We start from the raw sequence: 20501 nt of genomic DNA, 5'->3' as shown, positions 1-20501 counted from the left end.
TTACTATGTGCTCTGTGTAACCAGTTATTTCAGTACTTTACAGTACAGAGCTGTAAAATTCCCACTGATAATAAAAACGCCTGTGTGCTTACAGGCATAAGTAAGAAAAAGTGATCCTCCTCCTCATCCAATGCTCCTACTAGGATAGAGAGCAGTTGTTTTTTTCTTGCACTACCAGACAGTGTATTGATCGAGTGCTGTTCGAGCTAAATATTTGATATCCGCGTGCAATGTATATGTGTTCCTTAGAAGTTCCTTTGGCACTCACACCGTTGCTGTTTGAGGTCGGATGTCTCTATGGATGTGATCTCGGATGTGATGCACGCTTGCTTGGGAGGATGAATTCCCCCCCGGTTCAGATAAACACTCTGAATAAGAGATTTGAAGAAATGCACGCCAAACCGCAGCAACAACTTCTGAGATTCTGTCCTCTTTGGAGAAAAATATGTTCTCACCGCTCCTTCATCCGTGCTAAACATTCCCGCCGGATGCAAGGGCGAAGACAGAAACAGATCGAGTACCCCACAGGCCAACCGCTCGATCTGTTCAACACAATGACCCGCAACTATTACTCTTATGGAGCCGTTCAGTTCACTCAAGCATAATGCAATGGATCTTGCAACCCATAACCCATTTTTCTGCAAGTGCTATGCAAGCACTCCCGGGCTAAACGACACCGCTGGGTGGCATTTCTTTGGCAGCGTGCCCGCCTTGGGTATTTGATATGCATGCCTATAGACTCGAGCACTGCTGATAGGGTATTTTACCCGCTATGATTTACAGTCTGAGCAGGATTTTGCAGTGATTTGTAATGGCACATGCATTAGATGTGGATTTATCAAAGCCTGCTGCATGCTGGGAAAACGACTGACATTTAAGACGACACTCTCATCCGGCGATGCCACGTGTGAAGCCCGCTTGCTTACAAGTGATTAGCGCCTTCATTACCCATGAGCACTCGAAAAGCTCGCTATCAGCGAGTGGCCACAGGTTCACCAGCCAGCACGTTGGTTTTACGCGGGATGGCCTTCTTGTGAATGGGTTGGGCTTCTCAGAGCAATTTCCTCTATCTGCGTAAGGTCGCTGGGGAATCACGTAATGGGAGATCGTTATGCAAATCCAATGTAATTAAAATGAGAGCAACATGACTCAAACCCTGTGTGTGTGTGTTTCGGGTGTTAATTTACATCATTAAAGAGGCAAATTAGCAATAGCCAGAATGAGCAGCCGGTTATTTTGGGTCTGTGTTTGAAAACGTGTTAGCAAAGTTTAAAAAAGGCCGTAGCAATTTCACCACATTTAGGCTGAGCATTATTTGTGTGCATTTCATGGCCCTTATTTTGGAGTCACTTAAAAAGGAATTATTTCATGCATTAATGATAGTTTGGATCGGTTATTACGCCGTTGGTTAAAAAGCCACCCGCAAAATTATCCTAATGGGAGGCGTAATGATGGGGACAATCCTGTAGTTGACATTATTACGCAAATCGAGAGTAAGAAATCACTTTAATTCGCCTTAATAACATTTTCTGAACCACACTGTATCTGCTGCAGATCTGTTTACTACGGAGACTTTTCTGTCATGGCCTATAAGTACAGAAATTAATGAGATTTGCTCTATCATGCAGGAAAATTAATTGACGACCTGAATGATGATGATGTAAGCATGAAAAATGAGTTATAGGATTTTTTTCATTGCTCTTTTTGAATTCAATCAGCTGTAATAAAGAAAAAACATGAGTTTTTTCAAAGTAGCTTACTGTTTACTTATCTAATACATTAATGAATAAAAAGCTCAATTGTTTATACATCTGTCATCTCGACCAATCCCCTAGCAACCACTCAGAATTCCCTAGCAACCAACCTTTAAACTATACCGACCAAATTATCTATTAGCGCCACATGATCCACAAATACAGTTTAAGGGTCGGGTTCATGTTAACAGCGATGACAGCAGTGAGTGTAAACCACCAACCGGCCTAAAAATAAACCCGATCAGAAGCGCGTGCTGAGGTGCACAATAGTGCACGAGCTATGCGTCATGGGACGATTGCAGCCGCCCAACATCTCCTTGCCTGTCGACAGCTGCCGCTCCATACACCAAATTCCACAAAAGGTGTGTGTCCTTCCAACCTTCGTGTTTCTCCTCGCTCCAGGAACTCTTTACGTGCACAACCACACTCTTAGAAAAACTGATCAAAATATCCCAGCTGTCACTGGGACAGCGACACTAGTGGTACCATGTACCTTTGAGATACTTATATGCACTCTTTATGTCAAAAGCTGTACTTTTTCAAAGGGTACCGTCCCAGTGACAGCTGGTGGAAAATATTTTGACCATTATTTCTGACAGTGCAGCATGCTTTAGGGCAGTGTTCTTCATTGCGCGGCTCGCGAGCCGCATGCGGCTCTGCAAGCTTTAATTTGTGGCTCGCATGGCAGTAAATAATACAGTGATATGATCATGGAGAAATGCGCTTTTACTGTCTTTTCTGCTCCGGACGCTAATTGTTAGAAAACATACCTATTAGATCAAGATGCACGTCAAAAAGAGTGTTCAATCGCATGCAGCGCTTGCACAGAGCGATCGTCATATGACATCAAAGTACCGTGAGATCAGACTGCTTGTTATGCTTTCGAATTGCTCTCGCGGCACAAATGTCACTCGCCAACCGTTCTGTGCAGGGCCGCATGAAATTACGAGAAAGGTGGCCCCCTGGTGGTTTGGGGAGCACTGCATAAGCATATTATAAGAATGCTTAGCATTAAAATCCTGTTTTTGTCATTAAGGGAAATCATCTTGTCTCAGTTAAAAATTTGACTGGTAAATGATAAAGAATGATTTGCCCTTGTATTTATTGCATTGCAACAGATTGACAGATTGATAAGCAGACATGCTATTTATCACTGGATGTAACTTTTGATACTTTGCAGTAAAGGCGGCTCTTCTATTGACCCTGACCAATTAGTGTGGCTCTCATGAAAAAAATAGTGAAGACCACTGCTTTGAAACAAATATGATGTTGTTTATTCTTAAACTATGTGAGTGGCGCGACAGGGAATTGAGCAACTTCCTGAGTCGTAGCTGGGTGCCGCAGATAGGCGCCACCTGTCGGCGCCAATGTGCGTACACTCAGAAAACAATTTGTTTGATTTTGCACGTCTCGTGTGCGACCCCCTTTAATGTCTGCTAAAATGATGCATTATGGGATTGTGCATTAGAGAAGAGATGCACTTTCTATACGTCTATACGAAAATAAACAGAGCAGAAGTCTTTGAAGTATTTTATGTGGCCACAGGAATCATAATTTGCTAAATATATAAATAAAACTTAATAAGAGCATGTCTGTTAATAAAACCCTCAACATTTTATGTGCTAGAAGAGAATGAGGTGTAACAATTAGATGTATGTTCTGGTCACCTTTGTCCATCATTTGCATATTTCCAGACCCACAGTGTGCCAAAAGGTGCAACAGCGGCATTCTCGTGAGGAGGCGTAGCATTGGGTTATTTTGGTTGGCCATTCACATGTGAGAGGTAAGGCATGAATCAATCATTGAAAATCACACTACACCGTCTCTCTCTCTCTATCATAACTCTTCTGTTCAGTCTCCTGGTCTTCTCTTTAAAGGTAAGGGCACCGATTCAACAGCCTGGCATAGAAATCAAAAAGTATGACAAAGTAGTTAAAGCGTCTTTTTGATTTGAGAAAAAGATGGGTTGTTCACTTTCATCGCCTTTATTTTTTTGTACTTTTTGGCACGATTAACAACACTAGGGCATGCAATTTAATAGTGTGTGATATATTGAGGTGAAATGGCAGGGCGTCTTCGGGCACGACCGGAATGACATTCTGCTTGGTGGTGTTGGTTGTAAATGTCTGATGTGTGAGATGCTGTCAGTATTTTGCTTGAGCTGTCTGTCATAGTGAAGCAGGTGCCTTGTTGTTTTACATGCACTACACATTTAAAAGCTTTTAACAGCGAATGGTTTGTGTAGTATGAAGTATAGTCGAGCTATCAATGAACGTAAAACAACTTATTTCATTTCCTTTTTTACTTGAAAGTAAAAAGATCCCACCTATTGTCCTTGTTATGTTATGGTCAAGGACACACCAGACCATAAAGTAAAACTAATATCCTAAAACCTGCATTTATTAAACTTTAATTTCAACACCTGCTGTTTTTGAAGTTTTTTAACATTTGATGTTTGTTTGTGGACCGAACATCAACCCTGTTTGCATTCCACTCATGTTTGCTCATCTTCGGCGATTGTATAAATCAAATGTTTAGCAAAGCCTCTTCTGACATAATGACCGATGAGACATTTCTGCATAATAATAAATGACTGCAGTTGTAGCAAATTACATTTCACATTGAAATCCATTAATTAGTTGTTTCAGATGAAGTACACACTGTAAAAAAATATATATATATATATATTTGTTGGTTTTAAGATGAAAATTTTTTGTTATCTGGTAACCTTAACATTTTGAGTTAATTCAACTTAAAAATTAAGTCAACTTATAAAAAAAACGTACTAATTCAACTTAAAAATATTTGTTTTTTCTCTCAACAGGTATTGTTTTGGAATAGTAAAAACGTGTAACTTGGTTACAAGCGCTTCTTGTATTATTGTCTCCTATGAAAAATCGCTTGATTGTTTCCTAATCTTTGTAAGTCACTTTGGATAAAAGCGTCTGCTAAATGCCTAAATGTAAATTAGTGTCAACTAATATTTTTAAGTTAAATTAACTCAAGATTTTAAGGCAACCATTGTAACTTACTTTTTAATTTAAACCAACTTTTTACAGTGCAGGACTTCAAACATTGAAGTTCATATGATCAGCAGACTGACAGAAAGTCGTGTTATAGTCACGAAAAATTTGATTAATTTATTTGTGTCCATGGCACGAAATGACGTTTTTTTCGTGTCACTCGCACAAATTTCTATAAATAGTTTTTCATGTCCGTGACATGACTTTCTTTTTTGTGGCATTTTATGTAGTGTTTTTTCATAGTTTTTTCCTATTTTCTTACCATTGTCGGTTGGGGTTGGAATCACTTTGTTACATTTTTAGACATCCTAACCCAAACCCCAACTCTACCTAACTCCAGGCAAGAATAGTTTTAAAAGCAGAAGAAAAACATTTAGAAACAATACATAAAAGTAAATACTAACCCAAACCCCAAATCTAACCCCAAGCGACAATGATTTAAAAATAGGGGGAAAAATCAAGAAAACAATACATAAAATGACACGAAAAGTTGTGCCACAGACACTATAAAAACTATAGTAATTCGTGCTGACTGACACGAAAAAGACATTTGTGCTGAAGGCACAAAAAGATGAATTTCGTGCCATGGACACGAATAAATGAATCACATTTTTCGTGACTATAACACGACTTTCCGTGAGATCTGTGTTATCCTCCATAGTCATGTAAGTTATATCAAAGACGTTATAATTACCAAACCAAAAGACAGTAAAAATTCAGTGATTGAAATCAAACTTAGATTTTTCTCATCTCATAAGTTAAATTATAAGACGTTAGCCTTGATTTCACATACAGTATATTTCATATATCATCTTTTAAACACTGTGGCACCAATACATCCCTTCAATTCACATGCTCCCTAAACATCTTGTTTACATGCATTCCACCACTGAATTTATTCCCTCAACACCATTTTCCAGTATGGACCCCATTAACCCTGCTTAGATTCGGTGGCCCCTGGTGTGGGGCCTTCGGTGAGACGCTCAAGGTCGCTGTTGTCGCATAGAAACCAAAATGTCATGACCTCGATCTCTACAGAGTCCGAGCTATAATGAATGTATCTTTGAAGGCGCTGTGAAAAATTGCTGATTCGCACAGTGAGATGGTTTGTTATATTGATGTTTAAAAAAAAAATGGTCACAGTTTTTTCATAGTTGTGTCTCATAGCTGATCGATACTAAAGTGAAATCTTGAGTGCATGTTCAGCCTGATTATTTCTGCATGATTTTTAAAGGAGGCAGTGCTTTATTTAACACATTTAGTCATCCTGTTTTAAGAGCGACCTCTTGATCATGGCTTCACTTTTAATCTGTGACGGTTATTTGGCATTTGATTACTGATGTCTGATGTTTCCAGCTGCCCTTTAGTGAAGTGTTGAACGGTGACCACAATTGTTTTGGCTACCTTTCAGGTCACATAGTGTATTGGAGCCATGTCTGAGGGGTAAGTGTTCTTTATTTGGATATTGACCCTGTCAATGTCACATTCATTCAGAATGACTGATTCATTAAAAAAAAGGCAGCCGATCACACAGAGTGTGTTTCAATGCTTAAAAGTGTGAGACGTGACACATTTCTGGTTACTTTAAGAGCAGTGCGCAGCTGTCCTGTCAATCAACTATTAAAGCGTGAGCTCTTTTGCTGTTAACTGTCAAATTAGCAAAAACTTTAAAAAGAGGGCGCTTGCTCTGATCTTAGGGGGGATAGTTCGGCCAAAAATAATATTAAACCAATGATTTACTCAACCCCGAAGACGTCCAAGATGCATATGTCCATAATTTTTCAGAGGAACGCATTTTCAGTTATTTTGGAAAATGTTTTGGATCTTTCAGTTAATCAGGTGTAGAGTTGCGGGGTCCACGTCCTTCAGGTCCAAAGAAAGATGTGCATCCATCCTTCACAAAATGAATCCAAACGGCTCCAGGGTGATGGACGGAGGTCTTCTGAAGGTAATCCGTGCAGAAATATTCATAAAAACTTTATTAAGTTATATAAAAACTAACAAAAATAACTAGCTTTCATTGGCGCTGCCATCTTAAACTCCTCTGTATTCAGGAGAGAGTATTAGCGTAGTGTACGCACTTTTCTTAGTGACGTATGACAAATTCGGAGGGCGGGGCACAGAGCAGCCGCTGAGAAACATCCGTAAACTGCGTACGCTCTCATCTTGAAGGCAGACGCATCTAAGATGGCGGAGTTACTGCAAGCTAGCTATTTTTGCTAATAAAGTTTTAAATGTGAATATTTCTACAACAAAACGGCGCGGATTGCCCTCAGAATGCCTTTGTTTATCATCGTTTGGATTTATTTTGTGCAGGATGGATGCACATTTTTTGGACTTGAGGGACGTGGACCCTGTAACTTTAAATTTGATTTACTGAAAGATCTAAAACATTTTCTAAAATAACTGAAAATGTGTTTGTCTAAAAATTGATTTAGGTTGATGTAGGTACTTTATCTAATTCAGTACCTACTGTCACAGTATCCGATTTCAGACACAGCCAGTGAGTCCAGTCTCTGGTTGTTCCAAACAACTGTCAATTTCTGTCACCACAACGGAAAGCCTGTCTTTTTTGTGATGGCGTCGGGCACTTTTCCGCTCCGATTTGACTTTTTTTTTAACTTCAGGCGCTCCTGCAAAAACAATTTGCATGCCAGGCTACAAAAACCGAGGCATTCGACGTGCATAAGCAGCGCGCATAACGCTCACTGCCCATAGAAAACTATTCAAAAAAGGCGCCTGCCACTGCCAAAAACATGTTCTGTGTGATCCGCCCCTTAAGACCCTACTGAAAAATCCAGCTAAAACCAGCATAAGCTGGTAGCTGGTTTTAGCTGGTTTAAGGTTGTTTACGCTGGTCCTCCCAGCCTGACAAAGCGGGTCATGCTGGTGGGCCAGCTGGTATTCCAGCATGACCAGCTAAGTCCAGCTAGACCAGCTTAAAATGTGACCAAAACACACCTAGACCAGCTTGATACACCAGCAAAACCAGCTTCCTACACCAGCAAAACCAGCTAAAAACAAGCTGGGGACCAGCTAAAACCAGCTCACCAGCTTATGCTGGTCTTAGCTGGATTTTTCAGTAGGGGAGGTACTTTTAACTATTAAAGTTTAGCACATAAGTGAAGCAGAAATAAATGATCTCTTAAATGATTTGTCTTAGTAAAGAGGTATGCTATTATGCAGCTTTCACACAGGACACACTGCACTATGAAACCCATTCATTTCAATGGCTTGCGCTGCACGAGGACGGTTTGTTGTTGTGTCAACCAAAGCGTAAATGCAGCGAAGTGTTCATGCTGTGGTCAAAGTTCAAAATCGTTTAACTTTTGCGCTGCGCTCTGTGCTGATTACCCGCACAGCCAATAGAAACATGAGTGTCGGAATTCGCGGAGCTGTATATATCAAGTTTACGCTCCTATAGAGACGTCGGAAGAAAAGTTGTGTCATGGGAACACATATCAATTCAAGTTGGCATGTCAGATGTGTTTTAAGTCAGGTAGCTTGTTGTAGGTCGGCAGCTTAAGTTACGTGAAATGGAGACGGGCAACAGCAGCGTCTGTATTCCTCCTCCACTACTTAACCAAAATTAAAATACTGTAGTAATTTATAGTAATCCTGCTGAAAGTTTTGAAAACTCCGCCTACTTTGGTCTGGCCAGCCTAGCGCAAATGGCTTGGCTGCGCTGAATCCAGCGTCCTGTGTGAAAGCCGCATTACTCTTCTAAGCGATAACCCTTGAGTTTTTCGCTTGGCCATTAATTTAGGTACAAAAATACCATAATCCTAAATAAAACGTAAGGAGTATCAAACTAGCAATAGCCAAATATACATTGTATGGGTCAAAATTAAAGGATATTATTAGGATATTAGGATGTAAAGATCATGAATAAATTTTGTAGCGTAAATATATATATAAAATGTATTTATTATTAGTAAAATGTGTTGCTAGGGACTTCATTTGGAAAACTTTAAGGCGATTTTCTCAATATTTAGATTTTTTGCACCCTCAGATTCCAGATTCAAACCATACATTAATGTAAAGCTTATTTATTCAGATTTCAGATGATGTATAAATCTCAATTTAAAAAGAAAATTTACACTTATGACTGGTTTTGTGGTCAAGGGTCACATGTTGATTGAGTTCATATTGAAACCTTGATCCTGACTTTTGTCAGTTAAGTTTGTGACACTGTTGAGATCTCTTCAGAAACTTTAATGGAGACATTTGTGAGATTTTTGAATGTTTTTCTCATGAGGAATATCTGAGATCCAGGACACTTAAGCAAAAGTTTCCATTTGCTCTCCATTTAAACTGACTAAGATATTATAATAATAATATACACTAAAAATGCTTGGCCATTTTAACCCAGTGATGGGTCAAAAGGGACCCAGCAGTTGGGTTAAATTAACCCAGGAAAGGTTTATATTTGACCCAATAATGGGTTAAAACAATCCAGCATATGTCAAATTACAACCGGCCGGGTTGGACTTGTCACTTTTTGACCCTACTCTGGTTAGAAAATAACCAAGCATCTCAATTATATACACTCTTAAAAGTGCTGGGTTGCTGTTACTAAAACAACCAGCACTTTATTAATAATAATAATAATAATAGTTCTCACCTGTGATTTCTTATGGGTCTGTTTTGTTCTTGCACCGCTGGGGTTTATTATCACAAAATATAAATAATCAAGTTATTTCCTCGACAGCTGATGTTTGTGTTGTTTTGTTATTGTGTTTGGTTTTTTGTTTTGTAAACGTGCGCCGACGTCTCCCCAGACCGGTAAGGAAATGCACACCACGTTTCTCTCGAGTATTTTGTAACGCGTTTGCTTTGCTTCAATTTGTTATAAATCATGTCCACGCCGAATAATTTCCACTCAATGTTCACGGCCTGACATTAACCGAATCCGTATGGCGGTGGACATGGAGGTATTAAAATCCCTAATCCAGCAGTAAATGTTTTCTTTTTCACTCAGTGATTCTGTAAGGACATTGAACAGCATGATAAAAACTAATCTTCACTGCTTAAAACTGCACTGTGCGACTGAGCCCTCAATATGGAAATTGAGACAGTAATCAGGTCAGACAGTTAATGCATGCATCACAGCGTGTGGATTAAACCGCTAGCAGGACTGATTTAACATGACTGTAGATTATAATGAGCTTGTCTTAACTCTTCTTGTTCTTGCAGAAGAGAAAGTCCAAGTATTCGGCGACACGCAGGCTTCTGCTAAAGGTGGGTCAGAAACTATGCAGAGATGAAACAAATGAGCACTCGTGTCCCGATTACAGATTGGATGAAATTCAGTTTTATCTATTCATTTAATATCTCAGCGAGTAATTGATTTTTTAGAAAGCTAATGCAGGACTTGTGTCTTATGAAACACCTGTGATTTTGTTTAACCAGTTATGGGTATATCACTGTGCCCCACACCAGTGGTTCCCAACCCCTATCTAATAGTCCCCCCAACTCTCTGTAAGGGATCATGTATAGGTAGCTGATTGTTATCGCAGAAATAAGCCCCAAAAGTGATTATTGAAAAAAAGGATTCATTCAATTTACTCAATTTTTTAAGGTAAGCTACATTTAAACAAAAAAAATTAGAAAGGCAAAAAACCTTTTGCACTGAAAAAAATGATTCATTGAATTTAATCAATTTTTTTAAGGTAAGTGGTTGCAATCAATTTATTTAAGCTACATTTAAACAAAAGTTTTATATTTTATTTTACTTTACTAATCTTTTTTGTTGAAATGTAGCTTAAATAAATTGATTGCAACCACTTACCTTAAAAAAATTGATTAAATTCAATGAATCATTTTTTTCAGTGTGTTTAAATGTAGCTTAAATAAATTGATTGCAACCACTTACCTAAAAAATTTAGTAAATTGAATGAATCATTTTTTTTCAGTGAAATATTTTATTTGTTCATTTTTAACGAATGTAGACTTTCCACGTGGGAAACCCGTTTCATTTTGGTTTTAAGTTAACTAATTCCCCTCCAGCCTTTTTTTTTTTTAAAGTTGCCCGCCAACATTTTTTTGTGATTTTCACAAAAGTTTCACAAAATGCCTTCCAGGAAAATGTTCTTCTATAAATATATAAACATGCAAATATATCAAATGAAAGAACAGACACTCTGCTTTCCAACACACAATATACAAACAGGAAAAAATTCAGATCTATATTTTTCTCTGCTTAAATATGGATACTTTTCTTCAGAAACACACTTTTTTTGCAAAAAGCTGAAATAATTGCATTTTTGTGAAGTAATTTTGTTAGAGATCAGATTCAGAGCGAATATCAAAACTTATTACACGGCTCTCTTGAATGCTTGATTCTGATTGGTCAGTTGAGACATTTGCAGGTTCGTTCTTTTCAAATAATAACCGCTCCAAAGTAATAACGCATAGCCGGTGCTACTTGTATGTTTTAAATCCCTCCGCGCCAACAAAGATTACTGTTTGGCGCCATCTTGTGACAAACACTGGACAACCACAATTAAGAATGGAAAATTTTGACATTTATTTTAACATGTACGGAAAAAAACAAAACATTTAAACAGCGGATAGAAAAAAGAACAATGACAAGACACAGAGAGCTTACTGAGACTGAACTTGACAAAATAGAGCATGACAGCTACGAAGCCAACACACAAAAAAATACAGAATGGGCATTAAAACTTCTCAAAGACTGGCTAGAAGAGAAAAAAATGGAGACAGACAAGTATGAAGCAGAGGATCTTAATAAGGTATTACGATCATTTTATGCATCTGTGCAAAGTTTCGCGGAAGGATAAAAATGTTAATTTAAAACAAATATGCCAATAAAATGTTTCAAATTCATATTCATGTCCAGTTTTTTTCTTATGTGGCAAGTAATAAGCGGGATAATGTAGAGGCAGCCGGTAGTTATCGGGTAAATAAGCCGATAACTACCGGCTGCCTCTACATTATCCCTTACATACACTGAGTGTAAAAATAAGAAATAATTTTTGGTTCAGTTTTTTGGGTATTACAGATAACCATAAAATCTCATCAGGAACCCCTTTTTTTTCATGCAAATGTTTTCTCTTAAAGGCGAGGTGCACGATCTCTGAAAGTCAGTGTTGACATTTGAAATCACCTAAACAAACACGCCCCTACTCCAATAAAATCTGGACCTTCTTTTGATAGACCTTCAGTTAGTATACACGCCCCTTACTGCTGATTGGCTACAAGTGTGTCTTGGTACTTGGCCCTACTCCCTTTCCCAAAGCATTTCTTAAAAATCATGCACCCCCCTTTAATTGATGAGATAACCTGTCAATGACAAACCTGCATACAGTATGTCGCAACTGGCCAATGAGAATCAAGCATTCCAATGAACCATGTAATAAATAGATTTAGATCATAAATATTATAGTTTGTCATTTTATGTAAAGATAATTTTTTTAACTATGTCATCTTGATATTGTATATTTTGTAATATAAAAAATTATTAATTGAACATTTGATGCATTTTTATTTGACCTTGAAGCATATCAGACCCCATGAACCTATATTAGTACCTCAGAGCTACATGATGTATACTTACCTGTACAAAAATGGTACACACTGTACCCATTGACAGGTAGGGACCATTTCCTTTCTTTTTTGGATCATCCACAAAAGCAAGTGCTATTTGCTGTCACAATTAATGCATTGATCGTTAGCGGGGCAATGCCATGCGGCCAATAAAGTATAGCCAATAACACTTTCTGTGGAAATTATGTTCTGCACACATTTTGGGGGCTTGTTTGGCCATCGCTTGATTCACATAACTCCTTTGCAGATGCCATTCTTTGCAAGTTCTTCCCTTGCATTAAGATTTATTAAATTAACGTAATCTTTCCCTCTGCCCCGACTGAACCTCAGACCAAACTGCTGAGAAAAGCAGAAAGTTTGCTTGTGAAAGAAAAAGAGGAAAAAGACGCTGAAAGAGAAAACGCCCTCAGGGAGAAAGCGCCGCCCCTTAAACTCTCCGGCCTTTCTGTTCAAGAACTCCAGGTGTTCAAATTTGCACCATATTTATTGCGTCCTATTTGTTTGTCCATGCATATCCATAATAAGAGCATTTAGGATTATTGTGCTTGCATGAATAATCTGAATTCATTGATTTTCTTGATTCACAGGAGCTTTGTAAAGATTTGCACGAAAAGATCGACATTGTGGATGAAGCGCGATATGATCTTGCTATTAAAGTCGCCAGGAATGATGCAGAGGTATATGGTGATAATAATCTACTTTAGTCCTTATATCTGTGTTGTGTTTTACATAATCCAGTGTCTGTATAGCACCATGGTCCTGAAGAAATGTTGTCTCCTTTTACTGTAAATAATTAGCTGTAGTGATGCAGCTGTTTGCCGGTAACTTACTGTAGATTTACATTTATGTTGTAAGTTTGTTCAAAGTTAAATGAACATTAAACATTAACAAGTCTTTGTCTTTACAGAATAAAACTATAAAATAACAGCCTCATGCAAAGCAGTTTTTTCGTCAGATTTTGATTCCCAGAATGCTTTGCATGAGGCTGCTATTTTAGTATTATTCTGTAAATATGAAGACTTGATAATGTTTAATGTTCATTTAACTTTAAACAAAATGTTGCAAGTAAATAGCATCAATTTAAATCTACAGTAAGTTACTGGCAAACAGCTGACAGTAATACACTGTAAAAAAAATCTGTAGAAATTACAGTGTTAGTTGCAGCTGGTTGCCGGTAACACCGTAGATTTAAATGTATGTTATTTACTGGCAACATTTTGTTCAAAGTTAAATGAACATTAAACATGAACAGGTCATTGTCTTTACAGACTACTACAATTAGTCATTGTCTTTACAGACTACTACAATTAAAATAACAGCATCATGCAAAGCATTCTGTGAATCAGGAATCATCATCAACCTTTTTCTGTTTTTTTTTTTTGCTTCAGATTTTGTTTCCCAGAATGCTTTGCTTGATGCTGTTATTTTAGTTTTACTCTGTAAAGACAAAGACTTGTAAATGTATAATGTTCATTTAACTTTGAACAAAATGTTGCCAGTAAATAACATAAGTTTAAATCTACAGTAAGTTACCGGCAACCAGCTGCAACTAACACTGTAATTTCTACTGTATTTTGTTACAGTGAACAATGTACTTCACTGCTACATATGGTTAAAATTACAATAAAATCCTGACTAAAAATGATAGTTATTTAATGCAGACATTGAATTGCATACATGCCTATTTGCATATTGCACGAGCCAAGAATCTGCGTAAATATCACTTTCTGTATTAACCTGTTAGAGAAAGTAGACAAGTGACAAAACCACCTCATTCACACAGTTAATGAATTCATTCACTAAAACCCAACGCATGTTTTACCAGATTGTGTCGCTTACCCAGAGGGTCTATGAACTGAAGGGCAAAATGAAGCGGCCAAAGCTGAAGCGGGTGAAGAAGTCTGCAGGTGCCATGCTGGGAGCCCTCACAGACAACCGAATTATGAAAGCCGACTTCAAAGCAAATCTCAAAACAGTGAAAAAAGAAGAGGAAAAGGTAAAACTCTGTCATAAAACAAGTGTACTCATGCTCAGGCAGTCACCACGTGCCCGTATGGCTCTTTAGGGCTTACCGTGCTTTCATCTCATTTGCTCTGATGTCTGAAGAGACGGATTATTTTAGAAATCAAGCGATTCCTTTGAAGGGCCTGCACTGATGAAATGTTGCCATTTAAAGCGCCCTGTCTGTTTGAGATGTGATTACGTCACGGTCCGCTCTTCTTCTCACACATTCACCGGTGCATGTTTTTGTCATTTCTGCAGAAGGAAGAAGTGACAGACTGGAGGAAAAACGTGGAGGCCATGTCAGGCATGGAGGGCAGGAAGAAACTCTTCAACGCCGGGCAGTAGACAAAAACCTTCATATAACAATAATTGCTTGAATTTTAATGACATTGAATATTGGTAAATTATTCATTTTGTCAGCCAGCTGTGTGCTTGCGATAAAATGTGATAAAATAAATATGTGGGCACTGTCCGTAGAGAAGGATAATATTCATATCATATCAACTATGTGTAAATATTTGCTTCATACTCTCGTGTTGATTGAAACAAATAAGGTTCACCTTCGAGCATGCTGATTTTATTACCTCTTTGTAGCATACAAGCATTTCGTTTTTAATAAAATCCACCATATTAAGTAAGTTTGAGATTTTCATTAAAAGATCAAACGTTTGATTAAACACCCTTAGATGTCATCTGCATGCTTTGAATACTCAACTTACAGCAGTTTTGTCTTTTGACCTACAGATGGCGCTATGCATTTATAACGTTGCCTAAAAGACACAGATAGGCTACTGACAATATATGAGCAGCAGGGGGAGACTGAGTAACAAAAGAGTCCCAGCAGGCATTAAAAATGTTTTTCCAAATATAAAGGACTGACATCCTCAGTCACCATTTACTTTCACTGCATCTATATTTATGCAATGTATATGAATGGATACTGGAGCTGCCATCTCCTAATATGCTCCCTAACATCTTATTTAGAAATTCATGAAGGTTTGAAACAACACCAGGAAGATTCACGGATGACAGAAGTATATTTTTAGTTGAACTGTTGCTTTAACAAGTCAAATTATGCACACAGAAGTATTGCAGAGAGACACTTCCAAATACTGTAAAATCTGTGGACAGATGTAATGGTGTTTGCATAGGGAAGTAGAGAGAGGTAAGAGGAAGGAATTTGGGTGGCACTGTATCCTCAATTGCCAGACAGATGGCAAACCGGCACAGATACGCCATCATTCATCAAGACCTGAGTCGGCACATCCTCTTCAAAACAGTAAAGCTTTAGGTCATACGAGACTGTTAAGTCACCACAGGAAAATATAAAAAATTGTGGATTTAACTACAGGAAACAAAACTAACAAGTCAATACTGTGTGGATTTGGGTAAACTTTGTATATTCACTCTTAGAAATAAAGATATAAGCTGTCAATGGGGCGCTACCCTTAAAAAGCACACTTTTGTATCTTAAAGGGACAGTTCCTGCAAAAATAAAAATTCTTTCAGCATTTCATCCTGTATGATTTTTTTCTGGTGAACACAAAAGAAGATATTTTGATAAATGATGGTAAGCACACAGCTGATGATGGTAACCATTAACTTCTATAGTAGGAAAAACAAATAGGATGTAATTCACAAATGTGTGCTTACCATCATTTACCAAAATATCTTCATCATCATTTATCACAATACTTACATAATATTTGTTTTCCTACTATAGAAATCAATGGTTACCATCATTTATCAAAATATCTTCTCATGTTCTTCAGAAAAAAAATTATTGATATATGAGGATTAGAAATTGATGACAGAATTTTCATTTTTGGGTAAACTATATGTTTATGAGTACATATTAGTACTTCAATGATGCTGGTATCTCAAAGGTACATTTTTGTATCTAAATGGTACATATTACCGCCCCTGTGACATCTTTTGTACTTTTATTTCTGACTTTTATTTGTATATTTTGCCACTATGATGTTCATGATGTATTCTTTAAGGAGGCAGTATTTACTCCTAAGACCCGGGTTTTGGTTTGTCTTTTTTTTCAGATTTCTACCAGCTTTTTTGGGTAAGGAAGTACCAATAAATAAAATGACCAAATTGTTTTCTAAGAACATGAAGCAGTGTATTTGTCCATGTTTGTGTACAACAGGTTCCAGTTACACAGAATTAAGTATTATGGTGCAAACATCAAAAAAAAATTCATTTCCACATATCATCCAGGTCTTAGGAGGTTAATGCAGATTTCTGTACCAAGCACATTTTCTTGCTATTTTGTTATTGACCTTCATAAGTACCTTATAACCTTGTTTTCATGTCTGGAAGGTTTGGTTTTAATGTGCGAGAAAGTCGCAGACAAATTAAAACAATTGTATTTTTCCATAACATCTTTAGTGTGAGTTGAGAGCAGTTGCTTTCACAGGTTTCTTTAATATCTGCTTTCTTTGCATATAAGCTACATTATGAAACTTTGTGAATGCAGTGATTCTGTAGGTGTTCTGTCATCATAGGACACACCCACAGGACACACCCACGTTCATTAAGAGATTTTTTTCTGGCTTGATGTACACCACAATGATCAGAAATGAAGTGTTTACAAAAGTTTTAATTGAAGATCTGAATTTCAGAATATTCGAGTTTCCATATTTCCATTATTCTATATTTCCGTATTTGCATTGTGGTGTTGTGGGTTTGAATTACTTTTTTCACGCTGGTAAGTTCTTGTTGTATCAACGATTTCCACTAACAAGTTCACGTGAAAATTTCATGAAATAAAAATCCAGTCATTAAATGCTGATATATTTATAGCTGAATGATTTCAAATCTCTCACCATCATAAAGCTATCGGTATTTGACTGACATGACATCCTGGAAGATCTTCATGCGCTTGTCAGAAGGGACAGTACCCTTTCAAAAAGTTACACATTTGTACCCAAAAAGTGCATATTAGTACTTCAAAGGTACATATTGGCAGTTCAAAGATACATATTTGTACCTAAATGGTACATAATAGGACCTCTTTTACCGCCCCAGTGACAGCTTTGTACCTTTATTGTACTTTTGTATTTTTGACAGTGTATTATACTGTATGGTACTATCACCCTGATACCCACCTACAATGCTTTAGGTTATTATACTAATAAAGCTTTTAAAATTTCCACTCGAAGAGCATAAAGACACGTCCTATTTACAAGAATTCATGCTAACATAATAGGTTCTCTGCAAGAGCTTCTATAAACTCAAGTACATTAGAAAAGTAAACATCTGACCTAAATTTAGTCAAGACTGAGCGCTCAGATCAAGAGACTAAAAATGCTTGGCAGCTTCTCCTTCGTAACCAAATTATAGGCAAACCGATCAACATTTGACTGCTCATGCTTGCACTTTGAGGTAAAGCACCACAGTGCTTCTCTTTCAACAAAGTCATACATGGAAAAACAAATACATTCTAGTTTTTCTTTAATGCTGTTCAAGAATTATAAAAAAACAAACATTTGTTTTGTTTTATTGTAATATTCAGGTCTGGGTTTATGTGCAAATGTGAAATCCACACAACACGGTCGCACACATTTTGTTGTAATTCACAGCCCATTGTTTGCAGGGCCTCCTCATTTCTATTGTTTTGACTGACGGTGAAGGAATACCAGCCTATGCGTCATTCATAACACAAAAGCATTGTCGTTCAACAGAGCCAGTGTCAAATTAGAGATGCTTGAATAAATATACATGCTGCTTCTTGAGTTGCTGTAGAATTTCACAATATTGTTGACTTGATGATGTTAACACCTAAAGCATGTGAAGTAACAAAACATTTGTGTATTTGGCAGACACTCTCATTCGAAGCAACTTACACAATGCACTCAAGCTTTATAGTTTTAATCCGTAGATATGTGTATTCCCTGGAAATGAAATCCAAAACCTTTGCACCCCTTACACAGGTGAAGCACATGTGAATATTACTGTAAAAAATTATGTGTTGGTTTTACTTTAAATATATATGCACTCATGTTTTTTTAAGTAAATTCAACTTCAACTCAAAATAACAAGAAAAATGTCATCATTTTTACACAAATATTGAGTGTACTCAACCTATTTACTAAAAAAATTTAACATCAGTTCAATTAACATATAATGCTCATGTAGACATTTACAAACTGTAAAATATTTAGTCATTTAGCAGACTCTTTTGTCCAAAGCTACTTACAAATGAGGTTACAATAGAAGCAATTAGAGTAACACAAGAAGACCAATACATACGTGCACTATCAAATCTAACACAGCATACATTTTATTTGCAACAGAAGGCAGGCACTTATTTTGACAAAACACGTGATGCACATGGTTCACATGACGCGACAAACACATATTTTGAAAACACGAGCAACACACATGACACTCTGAACACATATTTTGAATTTCACTAGCCGCCACTGACGGGAAACTACCCCATAATGTACTTTTCATTTCATTTTTTTGATTAATATTTTATTATTAATTTTAAGGGCTTCTTTGATAGCATTTTGAATTTTAATCAACGTTTTAAGATTATTTAATACGTTTTTAGAAAATCAATTACTTATTTTGCCCAAATATCTGTTTGCTGCATGAGGGCTAGGTGATAATCAGTTTTTTTAAATTTCAGAATGCTTTCAGATAGTGGGGTCTTATCTACAATGTGTATGAAGCAATTGATATCATTCACATTTGGAAAAAGTGAGATGGGACTCATATATAACTGATGAGGAGGTATCTGTCGCCTCTGAACTGAAAAAGAGAAATGTAAAACATGATATCTGCCCATATGATGATTATGTGGACATCAAGCCAACAAAAGCAAGCCATTCAAGAACACAGACCTTGCCCCATGTCAGGTATTACTGTCTAAAAAGGATTTTATCAGTCCCATATACCACTGTAGGTTTGTGTCAGAAGAAGTGGTGGTCAAAGATTAATCCCATATAAAAAATAAAAGTGATACATATTGATACATAGTGATACACATACATACATATTTTTTTAAATAAATGAAACAAACACAACACACATAAATGGTAAATCAGATTTTTCTATTCACTTTATGCATATGGCTTTAAGTTTATCTTGTAGGTTTTTTTGTGTGTTGCATGAAATATGCATTTTAAGTAATGTCAAAAAACGATTAAACATGTAAGCTACTTATCATAATGAGACAACGAATCACTTTTTTACAGTGTATATTTATTCTGTACAATTGTCTTTTCATATTTATATAGATTTTTAACTTGTACATTTTTACTTATATATTTATTTTATTATAATGTATCTTGCTGTTGTATCAAAGTACACTCTCTCTGATTCTGTTAACTTACAATTCATTGGTTTTCATAATTTATGTTATTTCTCAGATTGTCTCATGATGTTTTTGTCCTCTCTGTCTCATGATGTTTTTGTCCTCTCTCATCATTATGTTTGTTCGCTCGTCTAGCGGGTTCCTGCATGCATAGCCTACGACACACGGGGTCCGTGTGCGTAAAGGCGGAGGTCTGACGGAGTCGGTCGCTTTTGAAGGGAGGAGCTTCCCAAACTCAAGAGTCCTGTTACTGAAAATCGCAGATTTAGGAGTGAAAGCGAAGCTGAAGCTCGATCTACCGTCCCTTCCTTAAAGCAGATCTTTGCGCGAAGGACGCACGCTTTGTCTTATCGCCCAGGTACGTTTGCGCGTCTCCAGATGTTTGGATGATGACTTTGTAACAAATTTTGCAAACTTTCCGCACATTCTGTAAACTCTTCCTCATCGCTTGGTAATGCATTAACCATTTGACGTCAGTCTTACTGCGGTTTATATTGCATTATATGTCATTTATATTACATTTTTGCATTGGAAATTTTAGGTTATGCTATAAATGTTGCTTTGGATGTAAATGTGGGGTGATTAAATCGTTTCCGATTTTGTGCATAAGGCGATGTTGATGTTGTTTTGTGACTAAGGGATGGTTTTCCATCTTTCTTTTGCGCATTCTTCCCACGCCCATCCTGGTCCAGAGATCTTTATCATATTCGAGAACCAGGCATAATTTAAAACCCGATAGGCGTGTCTCTTTTGATTGACAGCTGTTAGTGTTTTTGTATAGCAATAGCAGTTTGTCATATGATGAGATGGTTCCCA

At 37.1% G+C, this 20501-nt stretch overlaps 2 protein-coding genes across 2 annotated transcripts in view; both read left to right on the top strand.

The window, feature by feature from the left end:
• Window positions 1-3529: 3529 nt before the first annotated feature.
• Window positions 3530-14988, top strand: tnni4a (troponin I4a). The gene is made up of 6 exons (XM_073853645.1): window positions 3530-3631; window positions 9974-10018; window positions 12677-12808; window positions 12934-13023; window positions 14172-14342; window positions 14609-14988. The coding sequence occupies exons 1-6, from the start codon at window positions 3545-3547 to the stop codon at window positions 14693-14695; spliced, it is 612 nt and encodes a 203-aa protein (XP_073709746.1). The 5' UTR covers window positions 3530-3544; the 3' UTR covers window positions 14696-14988.
• Window positions 14989-19884: 4896 nt separating this feature from the next.
• The window catches only part of cald1a (caldesmon 1a), a 69546-nt gene continuing 68929 nt past the window's right edge, over window positions 19885-20501 (top strand). Inside the window, exon 1 of the mRNA XM_073853474.1 lies at window positions 19885-20043. The gene's annotated coding sequence lies outside the window, so the exon portion shown is untranslated. The remainder of the gene's footprint in view (window positions 20044-20501) is intronic.

This window comes from Misgurnus anguillicaudatus, chromosome 1, assembly GCF_027580225.2.
Source record: "Misgurnus anguillicaudatus chromosome 1, ASM2758022v2, whole genome shotgun sequence".
NCBI lineage: Eukaryota > Metazoa > Chordata > Actinopteri > Cypriniformes > Cobitidae > Misgurnus > Misgurnus anguillicaudatus.
This window is presented reverse-complemented; position numbering and strand designations above follow the sequence as displayed.

Excerpts from the sequence above, each read along its gene's own strand:
- tnni4a (XM_073853645.1), top strand. The coding sequence starts at position 3,545 with ATGAATCAATCATTGAAAATCACACTACACCGTCTCTCTCTCTCTATC. Across the intron at positions 12,809-12,933 it reads TTTCTGTTCAAGAACTCCAG|GAGCTTTGTAAAGATTTGCA; the intron begins GTGTTCAAATTT and ends CTTGATTCACAG. Across the intron at positions 14,343-14,608 it reads TGAAAAAAGAAGAGGAAAAG|AAGGAAGAAGTGACAGACTG; the intron begins GTAAAACTCTGT and ends TCATTTCTGCAG.